The 22005-nt window shown below is 44.6% G+C and overlaps 1 protein-coding gene across 3 annotated transcripts in view; it reads right to left on the reverse strand.

The window, feature by feature from the left end:
• The window catches only part of TECPR1 (tectonin beta-propeller repeat containing 1), a 1334260-nt gene that overhangs the window by 688895 nt on the left and 623360 nt on the right, over window positions 1-22005 (reverse strand). For all 3 annotated transcript variants that reach the window (XM_069645650.1, XM_069645652.1, XM_069645651.1), the window contains exon 9: window positions 2732-2877. In XM_069645650.1, coding sequence (XP_069501751.1) covers window positions 2732-2877 — 146 coding nt within the window. The remainder of the gene's footprint in view (window positions 1-2731; window positions 2878-22005) is intronic.

Consider the following 22005-nt stretch of genomic DNA (forward strand, 5'->3'; position numbering starts at 1 on the left):
TCAAAACTTCCTTTCAATTAGATTGACAATCTTTGTTTCACTCCTCTCAAGATGCAAGAGTGTTCCCAACTTGCTTTCATTTCTTTCGGTATTCAAAATGCCTTACTTTCATTTCGTTTCGGTATTTAAAGTACCTTATATCTGTGTTAACTTGATTTGACTTACATAGCAATGCAGGTTTTCCATTTATTTTAATGTTAATAGCTTTATTTTGTTCACCGCCTGCCAGCCCAGTGTTCCCCTTTGCTGGTTTCACTTATCGGTCGGTCTTACGGCTCCTTGCGAGGTCCTTCGATGCCACAGGTTTTTGTCTCTCTGTGCGGTCACTCACGTCTTCTCGCAGTGGTCTTCTTGTGGCTCGCGCACACCTAGCAGTGCTTCCTCGGCGAAGCAGGACTCACACGACAGTTTAACCCGGTCCCGCCGGCCTCCTTCTTACGGCTTGCAACCAGTCTCTAAAGTCCTGTACCTTCGCTTCGGAAAGTGGCGATGTGAAACGGGTCCCGAAGTAAACTCGTGAAAAGTACAAGTTACGGGAAATGGGGTTTACATACGTTTTGGGCATTGTGACAGTCCCAGGGTATCCCGATCCGATACCGGAAACAAATGATGAGAGTGCCGGACTCAGGAAGGGAGATGTGTCTGTGAAGACCAATGAAAAAGAGGAAAAAGATGACAGGGAAAGTGAGAATCACTAAGCAGTACCTAGCGTTAGTAAACCTACCGATTGGTTCGAGACTCACGGAGCGTGGCAACTTTAGAAGTAGCAACGCACTGTTGCCCGGACCAGACGTCTGAAATACAAGATCCGAGTGAAGGGGAGGAGCACCTCCAGTCACTTCCTCTGGGAGGACTGCACTGCTGAGCTGCTGCTCGGACGCCATCTTGAGAGGAGACAAACGTAAACCCATAACACGGTGCCAGCGATACCAGAGAGACCATCCACGCCGCCTATACATAACAATAGTTTACTCTGGCCTGCCAGGAGAGTACCCCGGGTCAAAGGACTGTATAGCCTTTTTGCTCTGTTCTGGCAGGAGAGTACACCAGAGCAGAGAACTTTGTAGCAGTAAGCCTGGCAGGTAAGTTGGTGAAGTACTGTGGTGTGGTGCTGAAGTGTTGTAAAGAAGTGTTAGAAACAGTAGGATGACTGTATGAATTGCTATAGAATCATCCTGACAAATACATATTACTGAAGTAAATGTTGCATGTACTGTTGCAGAATTATCCAACATAGATGAAACAAGTGTTTTGGGGAACTGTTGCGGAACAATCGTAACAAAGACATTTTTGTTGAATCTATTGAAACAAGAAAGCATTATTGATCTAGGAGAAGAAGTTACCTTGAACTCTTTTGCCAAAAGTGAAAAGAGGAAAACCTTGTGGAATAACTTTGAACTGTTGGTTGAGTTCAAGTTGGAACAAGTGGAACTATATTGGAACTTTTGTTATCAAGTTGGAATCAAAGGAACTGAGTTAGAACTTTATTATAAGACAGGATTTCCTTATTCTTTGGAACTGTTGAATAGAATCCTGCTTGAATCTCAGGAAGGGAAATAGTTATCATATTGTGGATCTAACTGTTATATTTGTTAATGTTAATTTGCCATATATTACCTTACTGAATTGTTGTATGTATAAGTGTGGGGACAGAAACCCTTTGTTAGAGTGTTTCCTTTGGATTATTTTAGCCAGGGAAATCCTTGCCAGAATAGGGCTAGTGAGGCATTTATCCAAACCTTTAAGTTAATAAAATGGCATAGTTTGAAACATCTTCACAAAGTTGTCCGCCTCACATTTCTGAACCCTCACACCAGACACTGCCAGCTCATTTGTTATTGTGCTAATCCAGTGGGGGGTTCTGGGGGGGGGGGGGGGTGCCGGACCTAGACTTAATAAGAATTGAGAGAGGTTTTTGTTTGAACACTCGTTTCTCTCAGAGTCACTTTATTTTGTTAAGCTGTCCTGAAGTACTCTATATAGATATCAGAGACCAACCACCCTGACACGTTTAGTTTAATAGTTCACGCTCTACTAGTTTATTCTTTTGGCCCAATTTGCACATGGTCTCCAATGTACCATTTTGTTAATCACAGCTTTTTATCTGGAGTTTGTGTATCAATCTATGTGAACACACAAATATATCAATAGTGAACACATTGGCTGAAAGTATTCCCGTGTAGAAAGCATTTGTCCCCCTTGCCAGAATGACAATGTTATCTGCAAAGATGTTCCACAATAGAATTTCACCAGCCACTACATTCCATTGCAGAGCAGCACACCCCAAAATCAATAAAAAGGGATTCCATTTTATGCTGTTGTGGCATCAGACTTTATTTGGCCCACCCAAAAGAAGTGCTCTTTTTCTGGGATCTAGACCCAACTATTTTCCAAGGTGGCCACAGCAAACCATGGTGGCGCTTTCATTTTTGGGGCTGCTGGCATGCAGCTACTATTTGAGCTATCTTTTCATTCAGTCATGGCTTATTGTGATTCACAAAGCTATAGATCTTGGTTTAGGTGAGGTTTTCCATCTACGGTTTAGGTGGTCTTGTTACTGTGTTGCTGGTGAATTGGTTGACTGGATTGGTTCCAATGTTCACTAATGCTCTATTTACAGAGGGGAGTAATGTTCTTGGAATAATTTTGCAGCACCCCCATACCCTAAATGAAATCCTGCTTTAAAAAAGAAAAGTACAAGAAAATATGGGATGGGCAGAACACACGCTACCTCAGAAGGCTGGTTGAACTTGCTGTATTTGAGCGATCATTTTCTCTCCCAACTATGATGGCCTTCCATGTTTTACCACTCAGTTCGCTTGGCGTGACCCCGTGACGGAAAAAGATAGCTCTGTCATCACTTCCAACTCCCCAGACCTACAATCAAGGGAAATGCATGTTATTTAGTTGGTAAACAGCAGCAGAGAACAATTCACTAATACGTTTAACAGTACATTGGCAATTTGAAATATTATTCATGTTATGCATGTGTTTTCTAAAAAAATAAATGTGTAGATGATAATCGCACTTTTATTTACAGTGATATTATGCCATGTCCTACAATATCTGATCTAAATTGTTTGTGCTTCTGTCCTCCATGCATGATAACAGATATCGCCAATTCTTTTAATTATATTTTTGATGGTCAATTACAAATGTTCAGAGTCAAAGAGAAACTCCAAAGTACAGATATAGCTTAATATAATCTCCAGTAAAGAGGAGAAATGGAAATTCAATCACATAATGTTCACGATGTAATCTTACAAAATAAGAGAAAATCTGTGTCTGTATATAACTACAATAGCAATAGTTACATGGCATGCACAACAGAAGTGAACATGCCCTAAGTGTAGCATGCTATTTATCATTGTTGAGTGTTATGAGGAACCATGACTCAGGAGAGGGAACTTATCAGCAATGAATGGTCTGGGTTCATTGGCTGAAAGTATTTATACAACTTCTAAAAGGGCTTCCACAAAGAACATATATTGAACTGGGGTTGCTGTCACCGAAGCCCACTAATGCGATCAGCTCCTGTGGCAACAACCATGCAACTGTGACAGAGATCAAATGACCAGACAGACTCAAAAACTTAGTTTTAAGTGTTTAATTAGGGAATGGTTACAGCTAACGGCAAGTGTCTTCTCTTCAACTTCACAATCTTCTAGGATTCCTTTCCAGGCAAGCCAACATGAGACAAAAGAAAGTCTTTTAGCAAAGTCTCTGATTTCCCATGTGCCTGCAACTCCCATTCTTTCTGGTTTCTTTGACAATCCTCAGCAAGCACTTGTTTCACAGGTATGTCTAATCTTGTCTCCACCACCCCTTCTGTGGCATTGTCCTGTTGATCTGTGGCCTGTTATTCTTCTCCAGGATTCCCACTGCCTGTTTCTCAGGATGGTCTGCCATAGTGCAAATGTCAGGGTTCCGTGTCAAGGAAATGAGGGGTCTGGCCCGAGAGCGTGGCGGCTCCTCAAGTCATGGATATGGACATGGGGAAATTGGCACGTGAAGAGGGTGGCCTACTACGCTGCAATGCCAAAATGTATTCTCAGTGATTGTGTTTCTCTTGTATTCTCCTCAAGCCGCTTCACCCACTTTATTCTCCAGTATACCTCCTACCTTTTCTGGCTTCTGTTGGTTGATCCCTTTCCGAAGGATGCTCCTTCGCCTCTACAATTTCCCCTCTCTTTCTCATCTCCAACGTTTTCAATACCATTGTCGTGACTCAAAGTTTCTTTTCACTCTCCCACCATCTTAACCATCTCAGCACCTTCTTTCCTCGGCTCAGCGCCGCAATCTTCCTTACTCTCACAATCACATAGTTCAAAGCCTCTTTCACCTTCTTAATCCCTCTGGGTACCTTCTACTCTCCTCTGAGCTAAAGCCCCTTCTTAATAGTATCACCTTCTTTGGCCATCACACTCACACCCCTTGCTTCTTGCCCCAGCTCGCTTGACTATGGTCTGGTCTCCTGAATGGTCTGCAGGTATGTCTGGGAGACTTCCTTATGGGCCTCTGCAACATTGGTTTCTTTTGCAATGGTAGTCCGAATTATTTACATTGCCTCATGGTTTATGCCCAATAAGATGTGTCCAAACAAAGAGAGCTGTGTACCATATAGTGTCTGGGATACAGACTTCTGTGTGTGGAGGCGCATCTGCACAGTCCCACTCCCATTTTCAAGAAATGGCATGCAAGTCTGAACATTGGGATAATATGCATCCCAGAAGGAGGTGGTCAGCACCCGAGAGTGGGGTTTATATGTATTTTATTTATTTATATATTTTATTTATTTGTTACACGCCCAGACCCTCGGGTGTCACGGCGAGGTTATAAGATAGCTTAGAAATTAGTCACATTCAAACATTACATTAGTTGCATTACATGATATAGGTTACAACATATTCACAACAATATACAGTGGCCTAAGTATTCACAACAGTATCCGATGGAAGGGGTCCTATCTTTGGGTGCTAAAATTGGTTGAATAACCAGGTTTTTAGCTGTTTCTTAAAGATCGTGAAGGAGGATGCTTTTTTGATGATGATGGGTAGGGTGTTCCAGTGTTTGGGGGCTAAAGTGGTGAAGCTGCTGCCCCCTGCTCTTGTGGTTTTGAATCGGGGGGGGAGGGGTCCAGGAGGAGTTTGTCGTTGGATCTCAGTAATCTTATGTTAGTTTTAGGATGCAGAGTGTTATTGAGGTAGATAGGTCCTTTTTTTGTAATGCATTTGTGGGTGATGCATAATGTTTTGAAAATGATGCGGGCTTTGATGGGGAGCCAGTGGGCATCTTTCCTGGTCTTGGATATATGGTGTGATTTTTTTATGTCTAGCGCTGCCCTCAGGACTTTGTTTTGCGAAAGTTGCATTTTGGCTAGGTTGGTGTTGGAGGTGCCCAGTAGTAATACATTACAGTAGTCCAATTTCGATAGGACCAGTGCTCTGGCCAGGGTGAGGCAGTTTGCTGGGGTCAGAAATTGTCGGCTGAGTGCAATTAATTTGGAAGTGTAGGCCGTGGAGGAGGAAAGTACATTGATCTGTTTAGTCATGGTCAGGCTAGCATCAAATTACACGCCCAGTGTTTTTACTTGTTTTGACACTGGAATATTGGTGCCGTCGATGTTGATGGTTGAATATTCTGGCTGAAGGGTTGCTAATTTGGCTGGAGCTCCTACGATGAGGACTTCCGTCTTCTCATCGTTAAGACATAGGCTGTTTAATGCCATCCAGTTTTGTATGATGACGTAAATTTTATTGATTGTTAAAGTGTCCTGGTCATAGTTGCCTGTAAGAGGTATAAGGATCTGGGTGTCATCCGCAAAATTTGTGTATATGACACCCATATCGTCAAGTGTTGAGAACAGGAGCTTGGTATATGCGTTATACAGCGTGGGAGAAAGGCAAGAGCCTTGGGGCACTCCTATGGGGACTGGGATGGGGTTGGCTGCTTCTTTGCCTATGGACACTCTGGAGGTGCGGTCAGTTAAGAATAATTTCACCCAAGCAGTGGCTGCCCCAGAGAAATTAAATTCACGGGCAAGTGAGTTGCAGAGTTTGTCGTGGTCCACCAAGTTGAACGCAGCTTAGAGGTCCAACAGCAGGAGAATGCAAAGTTTCCCTGAATCTCTAATGGCATCCATCTGGATTTTGAGGTCCAAGAGAGCTGTTTCAGTGCTGTGGTTGGGCCTGAAGCCTGATTGTCTGGTGCCGAGGAGCTGGTTAGATTCTAAATGGGTTTGAATTTGGTTGTAGGCTAGTTTGTCGATGATTTTGAGTAAGAATGGGACCGTGGTTATGGGGCGATAGTTAGTTGGAATGGTGGGGTCTAGATTTGTTTTTTTTAGAAGTGGTGTAACCCAGGCTTCTTTAATGCAAGTCGGAACTGTATTGGAGTTGAATGAGGCATTGACAAATTTAGTGATGAGGGGGGGTCAGGGTGGGTGCACAGGCTTTGACTAGTTTGGCTGGGACAGTATCTCCTTTGCAGTTGGATGTTTTTAGTTTGGAGATAGTATCGAGTACGAGATTGTGGGTGACTCGTGTGAATTGGAAGGGGGGGTTGGAGTTGTCACTGGAAAGGGTACAGGGATTAGGGAAGGGGGGGGGTTTGTAGCTAGGAGTAATTCTTTGGAGTTGATTTTGTTTTGTAACATAGTGATTTTGGAGGCAAGAGCATCTTGTATGGTGGTACACCATTCTTTGCTTGTGTTTATGGGTGTGTCGGTCGGAAGTGGATTTTCAAGTTCTCTAAGGATAGAGAAGAACTCTTTGGAGTCGGATGCTGCATTGCTAATGCGAGCATTGTAGGCGTTAGCTTTATGTGAGATGATAGCTGATTTGTAGAGGGTATTTGCGTCTTTGAATGCTTTAGCTGAGTCCGGGGAGGAATGTTTATTATGGGCATGCTCAAGAGAGTGTTTTTTCCTTCTAAGGGCGATTAATTCCTCGTTGAACCAGAAGTTGGATTTTTTGTTGAGGCGCCTTAGTTTGGAGATTACAGGTGCTATGGTGTTAATCGCTGTGGAGAGGCATTTGTGGTAGTACTCAGCGATAGTAGTTGGGTCATTGCTGAGGATTGAGTGGGTATCTAGCAATTTGTTCAAGGTGGGGTCGAAGTTCTCAGCTGTGAGCTTTTTAGAGTTTCTACTTTCGATGATGTCCATAGATATGTTCTTGGATGTGCAAGGGTCGTCGCTAGTGATTGTAAATTCTATGCAGTAGTGGTCTGTCCAATTCAGTGCGGTAATCGGGCCTAAGGTGATGTTGGTGTTGAGGGTGAGGATCCAATCAAGGGTTCTGCCCTTGGTATGGGTGGGGACATTGACGTGTTGGCAGAAGTTCGTGTCATTTAGTGCCAGGATGAGGGCGGTTGCTTTGGTGTCTTGGTTATCATTAAAACCTAGATTCAAGTCACCAATGATGATACATTTCGTTTTGGGTTTGAGGAAGGGCGCCAGTATTAGTGGGATGTCTGTTTCTGGGTGGCTGTTTGTGCTAGGGGCCCTATAGATGACCACTATGTTAATTGTGGTGTTTTCATTCAATGAGAGTTTGGCGAGTAGTAGTTCGTACCCTGAGATTATTTCAATGGAAATTGATCTAAGTTTGATAGTGTTTTTTGCAATGATGGCCACACCGCCTCCTGGAGTGGTGGTTCTATCAGATCTGAGAATGGTGTAATCTGGTGGAATAGCCAATGCTAGCAGAGGGCCTGATGCTTGGTGTAGCCAGGTTTCTGTGATTACTAACATGTCAAGGTCAAGTTCGATGATGAGGTCATGAATATCAATGGCGTGGGCTCCAAGGGAGCGGGCATTGATGAGTGCATTTTTGAGACTAATGGGAGGGTTGGGCTCCTTAGTGGGAGTATTTATAGTTGGTGGGCCACTTAGTGGAGTAGTTTTAGTTGCTCTAGGCTGGGTGTGTTTGTCGTTTGTTGTGTGGGCCGTGGGTTTGGGTGATCTGGGAGGCTGGGTCTTGGTAGTAGGGTTGTGGTGTGGTAGCCTTGTGCGAGCTCTTAAACGGGATGTTCTCTCATATCCTAGGATAGGGTGTGTTTTACCATTGCTTGAGGGGTTGGGGTGTACATGTGGATCATCAGTGATGGTCAAGGTGGGATGGTGTTCCTTACTGGTTGCGTAGGTGTCCTTGAGCCTGGAAAAGAGAATGGAGGAGGATGGGAAGGGAGGTGTGGTAGGGAGGAAGGGGGTAGGACAGGGGATGGGATGGTGTCTTGGGCAAGCTAGTTTGGTGAGCCCATTACTGAGGGCGAGGAAGTGAGTGCCAGTGCACGGGGTGTCCGCTCGGACAAGGCAGAAGGGGAACATGATGCACAATATCCAACTTAACATAGCTAGGGATATAGGGGGGTGGTGTAAAGTGAGGCTCGGCTCGCTTTATTTGCATCAATTGGGCTAGATACAGTAGTCAACAGTAAAATACTGTTAGGCTAATAGCAAAAATCCTAGGAGGGCCTGTGAGCGGTCAGGAGCGACCATAAGGCACAACACTATATCACAGTGGTCTCTAAGCGCGACCATAAGGCACAATACAATATCACAGAGGTCTCTGAGCGACCATAAGGCACAACACAGTATCACAGTGGTCTCTGAGCGACCATAAGGCACAACACAATATCACAGTGGTCTCTGAGCGACCATAAGGCACAGCACAATATCACAGTGGTCTCTGAGCGACCAAAAGGCACAACACAATATCACAGTGGTCTCTAAGCGACCATAAGGCACAACACAATATCACAGAGGTCTCTGAGCGACCATAAGGCACAACACAATATCACAGTGGTCTCTAAGCGACCCTAAGGCACAACACAGTATCATAGAGGTCTGTGAGCGACCATAAGGCACAACACAATATCACAGTGGTCTCTAAGCGACCATAAGGCACAACACAATATCACATGTACAGATCTGCCAGGAAGGGTGATATCCTGACTTGATAAGGTATGCCATCTCTTCTTCTGCTGTCCTGTGGCATAGAGATACATAAGATTCAAGCTAGTGGAGAGCTTGATTAGAGGTTTCTGTAAGGTGGGGAAGCAGTATTTTGTGATTCATATAATTAATTTTCAGAGGAAATGGGAATTGCAATAAATGTATGGAAAATAATCTTATGGGCTGATGCAGTTACTTATACATTATTCTAGTTATTTATATATTGATAGTTTATTTTTTTAAGTTTCATACCCAAGGAATACACAAAAACAATGCTTATTTGGCTCGTTTGTTGTGACAGAGCAGCGCAGTAAGGCGACCACTAGAGAAATGAAAGTGGTGCAATTCAAGGTTCAGATGAAACTACCTTGTTTATTAAGTCAAACATATATTTACATAAGTCACCACCCCCTTTTAAATTTGGGTAAGCTAGAGAGCAAGTACATTGCAAACTAATTTAAAACATGTGTGAGGAATCTGAGGGTGTCCTCACTTCTTTCCCCCAATATATCCTCCTCCCAGGATGCCAGGGAAAGGCTGTCGCTTTCGGATCCTGACCCCCGGGGGTGGATATGCGAGGGAGGATCACTTGGGTGGAGGAGACTTGGAGAGTGGAGATGAGGCACCCTTGGGTGACACACGGTATCCCCCATTTCCCTATCACACGGAGTCAAACATCCCTTAAGCCTTTGTAGTGTATAATCAATCCCTACCCTACTATTCCAGAAAACACTCTTCCTATATACACCAGTCAGGTACTGAGACAAGGGATAGACAACCCAGAGTTATTCATCCTCTCTTTATTAACACAGACATACAGAAACACCACTCTGGTACTGGGACAAGGGAGGAAGAGGAATGCAGAGTACCATGAGCATTAAAGTAACATTGCCTGCACCTGTGGCCTGGAGGGTGGTATAAATGGCATGATCAAGTGAGGCTAATAAGCTCGCCTGTGGAATGCGTGCAGGAGAAGACTGAGGTGAGACCGGGGAGACGCGAGCCCTAAGCGTCCAGGTGCTGCAGGGTCATTGCAGCAGAAGCGGGAAAGGTCTCCGGTGGCAGAACTGGTCTGCAACCCTCCAGGAGTCTGAGGGACTCCTTCTCCGTTCAACCGAGGTGGCGGAGTTCCTCGAACCAATGCGTGCTGAGCCGTGAGCAGCGACCGCCACAGAGAACCTGCCAATGGGGAAAACATTACCTGACGGCAGCGTAACCGGTGATTCAAAGGAGTTTTAATGACTCTGGGACGCTGTGGGGTAAACCGTGTAGTCTGTGCAGGTTGGATTGCTCGCGAGTGAGCAAGGGACCGCTTAGTCCCTGTGAATGCCAGACCAGCTTTAAAGAAAGACTTTTGACAATATTATAACTTGAAGGCTGTAACTTGAAGGCTAAAACAATTGAATAGAAGGATTTGTGAATGCCAAACTGTGAACCAGATTAAATTGATATGGCCAACAAAGGGCTGTAGAAATTGAAGTATTTAAAAAGTGTGACAACGCCCATGAGCAGAGTGCAAATTCCCAGCATGAGAGTAAACTGGGAATTTGATTGCACTTTATGCAATGTGCTTGAATGGAAAGAAATGAAGCCTTATGTTGTGAATACCAAAAAGAAAGAAAGCAAGTGTGATTGAATACGATTTGAATTGCAAGCAGTTGGTGATATTCCCGGATACAAAGGAACTGTGAATTCTATAAACTGAAGAAAACAAGCATTGGCAAGTGCTGTAAGAATATAAAGAACTGTGCAAATTGAAAGAATAAGCAGTGGCAAAAGCTTTAAGCATATCTGAAAGTAAGTATACCAAGTGAATGATGGCAAAACAAGTCTTTAGAGCGGTTCAAGAGGAAAACCCAAGACCACTGTGAAGCTGAAGCAGTGGCAGTGTAACTGAAGAAGCAAGTAAGATGCGTCAGTTGCATGACCTGTAATGAGTGGACCGTGTGGTACAACAACTGCGCCTGGACCGAATACACCCACCTAATGGAAAAGCCACATTGCTCAACCATAAGCTTGTGTTTGACTGTCAAGGAAAAACAAGGGTTATCTGATATTATTGAACTGAACTTTTGTGATATTGTGAAATTGATGAAAGGCAAAGCTTCCAGAAAAGCTCAGAAGTATCTTATGGAATTGTGTTGGTTTTGGAACACTGAGAGACTTAAAAGCGTTGGGAAGGGCACCTCTCTTTTTGACAAAGTGAACCATCCTGAATCTTGGGGAAGGGAAAACCTCCTTTCAACCCACGAGATGGAAAAAGCTCTGAACTTTTATTTGAACCATTCCCATTTTGATGCTGCCATCCCTACACATTATATTCAAGTAGTTGTGAGGGCAAGTATAGGTTTTGGGCACAGACAGATATTTGTTTTGGACTTCCTGACAAAGACTCCGCTTAGTTTCTGTTAGGTAAGGAAATCCCACCTCAGCATAGGGCAAGTTAAGCATTTCACCAACCTTCTTTTTATTTGAAAACAAATTTGTGACCCACGCTTTACTCAGTTGCTCTGTCTGCTTCCTGATGCCGTCACACATGCAGACAGGGTTAATTTCTTGGGTAAGGGAGACTGTTAGTTCCTAACTGCCAGTAAAGTGCAGTACAGTGTAGTAACATTTGCTCAGTCTATGCTTCTGCAGCCAAAGCAAGTTAGTGCTACAGTGAGGAATCCCTGTATTAGGGGACTGTCAGGTAGCTGCCGACAGTGCAAAGTACTGTTCTAGATGGACTTAGTGTGGGAGAAGCTGAGTTTGTTCCACTATTGTAACTCCGGCTGAGCTTTCAGTAGATAATGTCTACCTGAGATCACCTTAAAGGTTAGCGACAGGACTAGAAGGCACTTAGAATTTACCTTCCACTCTTATTATCAAGCAAAGCCTGCAAACACTTTCTTCACAACCCAATAATCAAAAATGCACTCAGGCGGCCACTATACCTCCTCTCTGCTCTCGCTTACCCTTTACTACTTTAAACCAGCCTCTCTCCAGTCTTAAGTGCTACATCTGCACACTATGATTGATGCTGCCTGCTTTTTTAAACTCTTAATTTATGTATTTGAAAAACAGAGCAGAATTCAACAAGAGGGATAAAATACACTATGTTTTTTATAGACCAATTATGTCAGCATATACCTATAAATGTTCTAACATATACCTTAAACTTTTCTCAGTAGCATAATTTATGAGTAACAGGTCGGGAAGTCCTTCTAATAAGAACAAACACAGCCAAATAACCTGTTCTCTGAGTAGGTTCCAACTCGGCAGGGTCTACAACCACGCTTTAACTGACTGTACCTTTCACAGAGGAGAAATACCATTTGCATATCAGGCTGGGCCCACCCACTGGTGCAGTCCAGCACCAAAATGCTAAGCAATTCTCCAGCACAAAATGCTAGGCAATTCTCCTCTGAACAAGAGTATTGTTTCGGCCTAGTCGGGGTTCATCAGTGAGGAGAAGCTGTGCCTCTCTAAGCACAATGAGCAAGGGGTCCACGTCCAGGTTAACATGGGTAACATAGGGCGAAACCCCAAGCCCCTAAACATATATGCAAAAGGTCTGGGAGCCACTCTACCAAGAACGAACACAGCCAAATGTGTTTGTAGACCCTCCCGCTCGGGAGGGTCTACAAACACATTTTTGCTCACTGTACCTTTCACAGAGGAGAAATATCCATTTGCATATCAGGCTGGTTCCACCCACTTGGTCAGTCCAGCACCGAAATGCTAGGCAATTCTCTGAACAAGAGTACACCGACCAACCCCAGACATGTGTTTCGGCCGAGTCTGGCATCATCAGTGAGGTGAAGTTGTGCCTCTCTAAGCACAGTGAGCAAGGGGTCCACGTCTGGATTACCCTGGGTAACATAGGATGAAACCCCAAGTCCCAAAACATATATGCAAAAGGTCTGCCAGCATCTCTACTGAGAACGAATATGGCCATTTTGTGAATTTTTAGGAACTTTGGGTTTCACCCTGAGTTACCCAGGGTAATCCAGACGTGGACTTCTTGCTCAATGCGCTTAGAGAGGCACAGCTTCACCTCACTGATGTGGCCATACTAGGCCAAAACACATGTCTGGGGTTGCTATTGGTACTCTTGTTCAGAGAAGAATTGCCTAGCATTTTGGTGCTTGACTGCCTAAGTGGGTGGAACCAGACGGATATGCAAATGAAGGTACAGTTAGCTAAAACGTGGTTGTAGACCCTCCCAAGTTGGTACCTTCCCATAGAACAGGTTATTTGGGCATGTTCATTCTAGGTTACATGGGCTCCCAGACCTTTTTATACATTTACAAGTAAGTTGGCAATGACATCAAAGAGCATCAAAACGACATACAGTGCATAGCATCAGTGCAAGCAACAAAGGTTCATTCTACCAGACTTTGGTCCGGGCAATCCAGTGTCCGCTCAACCTAAGGGCCCTGGAAGTGGTGCATTCCGCCCCTCCTACTCAGTTCTTATTGCAGCCAGCGAGTCACAGGGCCATTGGGTGATTGCTGGATATTTTTCGGCATAGTGCATAAATGGGTCCCAGATATTTCGAAAAGTTTCGAAATGTTAGTCATGTTCCCTGCACAAATTGCTGTGATCTTCTCTGCTACTACAACATTTCAACAACCATAATGGGCCCTCTGAGTTCTTCCATAGTCGGGCCATTGCTATTTTGGCGGCCGTTAGGAGGTGAGTGCATAGACGTGCCATTTAGCCAGTAAGTGGGAACTTCCCATCGCCAGTGTCCCCCAGCAGAATGATCCCCAGATCCCACAGGATATATAGGCCTGTTATTTCTTGAATCTGATCCACCACCCCTGGCCAGTAGTCCCTCGCTTTTGGACAGGTCCGTAGTAGGTGGAAGAGGGTTCCCTCGGTGGTGCAGCCCTCCAGCAGCCTGGCGGAATGTTCGGGTTGGATTTGTGTAACTGTTCCGGTTTGATGTAGTATCTGTAGCAGACTTTATACTCCCCCTCTCTATTTGTGATGCATTGTGTGCTTTTGTGTAAACTGGTCCAGATCTTACCCCACTCTATAATGTCTACTGTGCGGCCCAAATCTCTTTCCCAGTTTACCATGCATTTTTCTTTGGCGGCTGGGTGTACTTTTTGTTGCAGGCGGTACAAAGTGGAGATCTTCCCCTGCGGCATGGGTGACGTTAGGGTTAACTCGAGTGCTGTTAGGTCCCTTGCTCCTTTCTCTGTGACTACCCTCTGTGACATCCAATGCCAAAGCTGGGTGTACTGAAACCGCTCCACCTCTGTGATTTTAAATTGAGTGTTGCACTCCTCAAATGAGAATGGGCTACCTCTTTCCAGGAAATCCGAGATTTTCCAAAGATCTCCCTCCCTCCAGGAAGCACAGCTCTATGGGTGGTTTCCCGTTGAAAATTCTGGATTGTTCCATATCGACGTGAGAGGGTTGCACTGGTACCATAGGCCCAACTTCCAGGCTGCTGCCTCCCAGTTTGCCACTGTGTTGAGTGTTGTTTGGACAGGGCCTAGGTTTGCCTGGGTTTTCAGGGAGGGTAAATGTGGGAAGTCTGCTAATGGGGGCTTGCACCATGCTTCCTCCATCTGTCTCCAGAATGGCTGATCAGTGGTCTGGACCCATGTAATGCATACAATAATTGTGCTGCCCGTAGATATCTAGACAAGTCTGGGACTCTAAAGCCTGGCAAGTTTCACCCGCGGAGCATAATTTTCCTCGCTATACGAGGTTCCCCCCAACCCCCAGATGAACTTCAATATGTTTCTTTGTAGAGCTTTCAATTCTGTCTTGGGGATGTGTATCAGGAGAGCTGCACATTGGTATATTAGCTTAGGTATTAGGTTCATTTTCACAGCCACAATCCTACCCAACTAGGAGATCTCTTGTTTCCCCCACTGCTCTAGATCTTTCTGGAATTCGTTGAGCAGCTGCGGGAAGTTGATTTGGTATAGCCGCGCGGGGTCTCTGGGGATCTGAACTCCTAGGTATCCTATTTCAGCAGCTGCCCAGGGGATAAGTAGAGTGGGACTGAGGTCTTCATGCTGTTTCTTTGTGAGGTTAACTGCTAGCGCTGATGATTTTTCACGGTTTACCTTAAATCGTGAGGCCCTCCCGAATGAGTCAATCTCATTCCAGAGGGGAACCAGCGAGGTGCCAGGATGTCTAATGCTTAAGAGTACATCATCCGCATATAATGCAACTTTGTATTCCCGTCTTCCCACCGTGAGTCCACGTATTACTGGATTTTGCTGAATCTTCTCAGCGAATGGTTCCATAGATAAGGCGAACACCAGGGATGTGAGCGGGCAACCTTGCTGCGTGCCTCTGGTGATGTGGATCCCTTCCGATCTAACCCCGTTCGCCCGAAGCTGCGTGATTAAGCTACCGGGGTAATCCAGACGTGGACCCCTTATTCACTGTGCTTAGAGAGGCACAGCTTCACCTCATTGATGAGGCCCGACTAGGCCCAAATACGTGTCTGGGGTTGCTGTTGGTACTCTTATTCAGAGGAGAATTGCCTAGCATTTCGGTGCTGGACTGCCTAAGTGGTTGGAACCAGACTGATATGCAAATGGATAGTTCTACTCTGTGAAAGGTACAGTGAGCTAAAACATGGTTGTAGACCTTCCCGAGTGGGGACCGTCGCATAGAACTGGTTATTTGTCTCTTCGTTCTCGGTAGATGGGCTCCCAGACCATTTTGAGCATAACTTACAAAGTAACAGCCACAAATAACCATCCCAAAAGAACTACTCAGTATTCGATAAAAAACAAATGCACAACTGATAAAAACACATACAGACATCACACACAAAACATCATGATGCCCTCCCCCCTATCTTCTCAATTATAGTACAAACTAGTGCAAAACAGCCATTTTACTAACCATACAAATCATTAAAATGCACTCACTACTCCAGATAAAGATCTTGGTCCCGTTTCAAGAGCGTAACCTTTTCAAAGCTGGACAGGACCTGCAATTCATTCAACCAATCCTCTGCTTGCGGTTTCTTCATAATTTTACAAACCTTCACTATCTGCTTTGCCGCCATAGCCAAGGCTCTGTCAATCCACTGTTTATGAATCCTAGCAATTACACACCTCCCTCTTGTGAGAAACCAGAAGGTGTCTCACCCACCAGTCCCCGGGAATGTGTCATCCAGGTAGCCAGGACACGGGTCCATCGTTTTTGGATCCAGTTCCTGGGGGTGGACCAGTGTGGGAGGGCTGCCTGTGTGAGGGGTCTTCGAGTAGTGGGAGACAGAATAGTGAGACACAGTATCCCTTCCCTGTAACACCTTTACCCCATCCTACCAGGTGGGATATTTAGGAACTCCCCCCCCCCCTTTTACAACACAATCACTTTCACAAAGACAGCCTGCTATGAGAGAAAACAGACAAACACCCGAGATGTATACCTGATGTGTCCCAATACAATAGTCGTACGAGGTCAGGCAATTACTGACCATCACACACACATGACTTCAATTAAGCTTCCCCACACAGATAAAAGGCAGAGCACGAGAGCACGCTCTGAGAGAGGCAAAGCACACGAGGAAACTGCAGTTTCGAGGCGTCACCTGAACGAGAGAAGAAAGATGGCAAAACCAAAGGGGATTGCGAGGAGGGGGATTCCCTTGACCTTTTCGACAAGGAACTGTTACTTTCCAGAACCCTCGAGAATAGAAAGCGCAAGACCAGGAAACCAGGCTGAAGACTCATGCATTGCGTGTCAGAGAAACTCGAGGCCCTCCTGCGCCAATAAGCAAGGCGGGGAGATGCAGCAGCCGCTGTGGTCCTTGGCTCCAAGAACAAAGCAGCGTCAGTGAAATCAGCACAGCCATTAAGTTGGGGAGACTGATGCAAGACCGGTCTGTGTTGAAGCCAAGGTTGCAAGCAGCACATTGTATGGCAAGCACTGGAACGAACATTGTTAAAACGCGTGTGATAAGAGATGCCAGTAAAGTTGAACTGCTGATGAGTGATTGAACTTTAAAAGCAAGACACAATACCTTTGACAGGGTGGTCCGGCACATGGGTGCTTAATCAAAGGTCTCTTTAAGGTATTCAGCTGAGACATGGAAAAAAGGAAAGTGAGAAAATGGTTATATCACGAGAGAACGAGTAATTGTGAATCAAAGTGATCCTGCGATGGGTGGAGCAAAATCCTGCAAACAGTCGAAAGTCTTTGATTTTGTTGAAGTAAAGAAAGTTTGGAAAAGTAGATAAATTTGGTCTGAACCCGGCAGAGGGAGATCAATTGTAGATTTTGTGTTGAAGTGAGTCTGAGCCTGGCGCAGTGGGACCCAGGGTGAACAGTAAATCACCCAAGAAGTTCTACATGTGAAATCTTAAGGAGAAAGGAACTTTAATATTTGTTGTGTTGCATCAGGCCCTATGAAATAAGAGACTTTGAATGGCAAAGAGACTTTGGCACAGAAGGCCCTGATGTTGAGATTTTGAACTGCATCCTAGTGCTAGAGAAGCCAGACAGTGTGATAAGCTCGAGTGTACCGTCTTGTCCCGTGCTGAAAACATGTGGAAGGGAAGCCAACGGGTTGAATATCCTGACGTATCATTTCTTGAACAATTTTCTTTTGCATAACACTATTTCCCACTCTATTTGTATTTAGAAGTAAGGATTGGCAATAGGTTTATTAGTATAGGCCCTTTTATTTTGAGAAGACACCACTAGGATTGCGTTATTATTACTCTATGGTCATAGCTTGCTCCCATCTTTAGATTTAGGATAAGATAAGTGTTTTTCAAACCCAATTGAAGTTCAATGAACGCCCTTGAACTGTGATCACTTGTGCCTGTCTTACTTTTTGATACCATGCCTTCCTTACACTCTACACAACAAAATAACTTGAATGGGGGTGCTAGGGAACGTTATATTTAGTATCACATCGAGTCTATCTAGTACATCTCCCCAGAAGTCTCGAACCCTGCAACAGTCCCAAAGCATGTGCAAAAATGTGCCCTTGTCCCTACTGCAACCCCTACAAGCATCACTATCCAACAACCCCAATCCATACAAATCGCACTGGGGCCAGATTATAGGCCAGATTATAGAAACTTTGAACCAGTGCAAGTGCAAAGTTTGCACGGTATTAGCACTAGAGCAACGTTTTCAATATTTTGAAAAACACTGGGACACATTAAAAAACCGTTGCACCTCAAGAAGTGCAGTATGGCATATTAAAAGCACCAGGGCTAAAATTGCCCTAGTGGTCATCTGTCCACGCCTAGATGACCCTAGGAAACCTAGGGTGACTAAACCTAAGTCCCTTAAACAATCAAAAAATAGTCAATTTCTTGCAGAGAATACGAAGTTCAGCATGCACCTGACGACTCAGAAGCCTGGAATGTATCATGGTCCTCGAGAAGCAGTGCAAAGTCCAGGAAAACCCGAACTACCCAGATGCTCCTGTGCTCAACCGGAAAATCGCGGCCTGGACCAGGAAAAATAGATTCGGTACACAAATGGGAATTGACTGGAGTTTCCCCTTCCTAAGCTGAATAAGATAACGAACAGCCACGCCACCAACCCCAAACGGACTCAGGGGAGCAGTGGGGCAGCAGGGCTGTGAGTGAGAGAGTAAGTGACTGATTTGTAGGCTGATAGTACAACAGAGCGAGTGACAGAGTGACCCAGAGAGACGTTGGGCATAATTCACAGAAGCGTTTTATAATGGCAAAACCCCATTAGAACCCGCTCTGTGAATTAGGTCCATGGGGAGAGAGACCGACCAGGTGTTAAGATGGATTTGTTAAGACAGATTTCCAAAATCAGCTCTCTGATCAGTTAAGGCTTAGTCTCATGAAAAGAATGACAGTGGTCTATGGCTACAATGAGTCCACACAGAGAAACACTTAATATTTCAAGTTAGCCAGTAAGTATATAAACATATAATTATTTATTAGGCCTTTAGGTACACACTAAGCATATACAATCAGAGATACTATTGTCAATCCAAACCATGTATAACATATATATATATATATACGCAATCACCTTAGAAATAGGATTGCATATGAATTAGTTACCAGTGCAATAGAGTGAGCAGTTGGATGCAAGGAAAAAAATAGGTAGTGCCAACAGAAGAACAGCTCCCTTCAGTTATAATAGGTTGTGATGAATCCTGTGGAGTCATCACTGATTCCCGAGCAAGGATCTCCTCCCATATGACCATGGGACAGCAGGCGCTACCTGATCCTCACCGTGGAGGTGGTATAATGGGGGAGGATCACGTGGCAGGAGATGTCGGCCATGGGAAGGTGGTAACCCCTTCAGGAGAGGTGCGGTATTCTTCCCTTCTTAGTGAAGACCTCATCATTCCTATATTCTTGATGGCTTGTTGTCGCCATGCAAATCCCTTGCCTTGTAAAACACAGAAACCCCTTCCTGCAAATCACTCTAGACAAAATACCATTCATACCTCATAAATACATAATACACACCTAACATCCCCTGTTTCTAATGTTTTTACAAACAAAAGTTCTGAACAACATCACTTTAGAAATCCTAGAAATTCTATGGACTTCAACTCCCATAAAGCGTCAAGTACTGAGACAAGGAAGAAGGAATTGATGCAGATTGAAAGAAACACAAAGATGAATATGCAAAATAGTTGTTTTTGTGAATCACGAGAGCGCAGGACATTTAAAGATGGTATCCGAACTCGAGAAAGGGGCAGAGCCAGAGAAGAAAGCGGTACGGGAAAGGACCGTGGTGCTGGCGGAGATCCAGAACGCAGGCACTTGAGATAGCAGCTCGACACAGTGAGAGGAGCTTACTGGTGTGGTGCGAGGACAGGATAGATGCTGCGGGCACCACTGGTGGACCGTCAGAGGACCGGGGCAGCAGCAGAGCTACCGGAGACAAACTGCCTGATTCATGGAATAATTTGCGTGAAAAATGCAGATTAGCGCGCATTTCTGCCCGAAAATCCCTGTTTTAAGTATGGGGATTTTCGGCCAGAAAGGCGCGCAAATCTGCGTTTTTCACGCAAATAATTCCATGAATCAGGCAGTCAGTCGGGCCGAGAATCAGCAGTCTTTGGATTTGGTTAGCGGAGCAAAGTCGGCAGGGAAGCGTGCATCTGCTGGGAGCGCTGAAGGAAGGTCTGCAGTGCGAAGGAGGCCATCCCAGAGAGGAAGCTTCATCGCAGCGACGTGCCAAGCTGTACGTCTGTGTGAAACAATAACTATGAGCATGTCCCCTAATTACACTGTTACTTTTGTTGTGTGCCTATTTGTCTTTTAAAGAAAAATAGAAAACGCATAGGATATTGTTTAGACTCACCACAAATTGCATCTGTTCTTGTGTGTATGATGTGGCTTAGCAAGCTACATGCTCTATTTTTGCTTTGCTTAGCATATTTCCATAAGGTATTTTTAGGTGACAGCAGCTCAGCGTGATGAGTCCTGAGCCTCATCACATTGCTTGCTATTGTGTTGTTTGCGGCATAGGGTTATGTTGTGTGTATTTTCAGTTTTTTGCACAAGCATGGTTGCTCCAATGGGTGCTCGCACTCAATGATATTTGGGGCTATTATGGAATTTTTCAGTGTGGTGCACTGGAACAGTGTGGACAGTGAGTTTGCTGGAATGCTAAAAAGTAGGAGCTACCTGGGAATAGCAACGTTGCAGGTCATGGCAAAAGACACACTGTAGGCACATTATACTAGTAGCCCCATCACTCTCAACATGACATCCATGATGGTGGATTCTCCGTGTACATGTTTTCCATTTTCAGCACTGGCAGTACCAGCTCTATGTGTGGGAGAAGGTTCACTGCTGAGGTTGCTGCTTTTAATTGTCCTCTGTGTGAGGGACAGCTTGTACAACTACTCTTAATGCTATTCCTGTTCTTTTAGTGAGGAATGCAGCCGTGCCCCCCACACCTATTGCAATGTGAATGCAGACATATGCAATGGTGATTTACATACTTGGGGCACATTGCAAGCAAGTGCCATGCAATCTGCAAACGTCATTGCCAATTTGAGTTTTACATACTTGGGCGGGTGGTGGCAGCAATGTGTATAATTACATGGTAAAAATAAAGGTGATTGTATGATTTTCTATTGTTTATGCTGATCTGTGCACTTTTACGGATACACGTTTTGTCTTCTGTAAGATCAGAATCCTAAGTATGGGATTCTGATCTTAGAGTTTCTCAGACAGCACACATGGAAGAGCGAATCATGCTTGGTAAATGGGCATCCCTGGCCCATTTGAGCATCAGTTCCCAGCAGTGCCTGGGTGGCATATTGAGCAGAACTCAAAGAAGCAGGACCCCAGGCAAACTAGCACCTTCAAGGGACCCATGTTCTGCTGCACAGGAGAACGTTGGAGCTGAATCCTGATATACTTAGCGTCACGCTGGAAGTACCATGTCATATGATGCCATCAATTTTGATGGTCTTTTATTTCTTGACAAGGAACTGTGGTGGTCAGGTACAGTGTTTGACCCTAGGTCACTAGGTCAGGGAATGTAAAAAAACGGAAATGATTTCTCCTTGTGTAGGAAGGATGTACGATGCGCTTTCCTTCTAGTGGAACACTGTATCAAATAGGCACGGCTTCTCGTGCGGTAAAAATAAATTTAGCTCCGGTGGATAAAGAAAGCGTTTTCTATTTTTAATTGGGCACCTTATTTTCTCACAGGCACATACTTGATTTGCTAGTACAGAGAAATATTACTCCTAGGTATTGTGGCAGATCTTACTATATACAAATATTTCATTCATCACGTTTAAATGCAGCAATTCAAATTGGAGTCCTCCTGCTTCGAAGTGATGTTAGTATAGATGTTGTTATTAACAGTACCCAATTTATTGACCTCAGAAGAACGAGAGCTTTGTTTGCCTCTGACAAACACAGGTCGCACAAAGATATCTGAAGGAAGTGCTTAATTTACTTTGTTAGTTTACCAGCATAAATTCCACTTTCAGACTGCCGAGGGCTTTTTAGCAGATATTTTTGGAAATTTGAATGGTAAACTAGACCGCATGGACCAATTTTTCTAACATTTTCTCTGGGGCGGAAAAAGGGAGATCCAAC

This window comes from Ambystoma mexicanum, chromosome 2p (genome assembly GCF_040938575.1).
Source record: "Ambystoma mexicanum isolate Mex_15411 chromosome 2p, UKY_AmexF1_1, whole genome shotgun sequence".
Taxonomy (NCBI): domain Eukaryota; kingdom Metazoa; phylum Chordata; class Amphibia; order Caudata; family Ambystomatidae; genus Ambystoma; species Ambystoma mexicanum.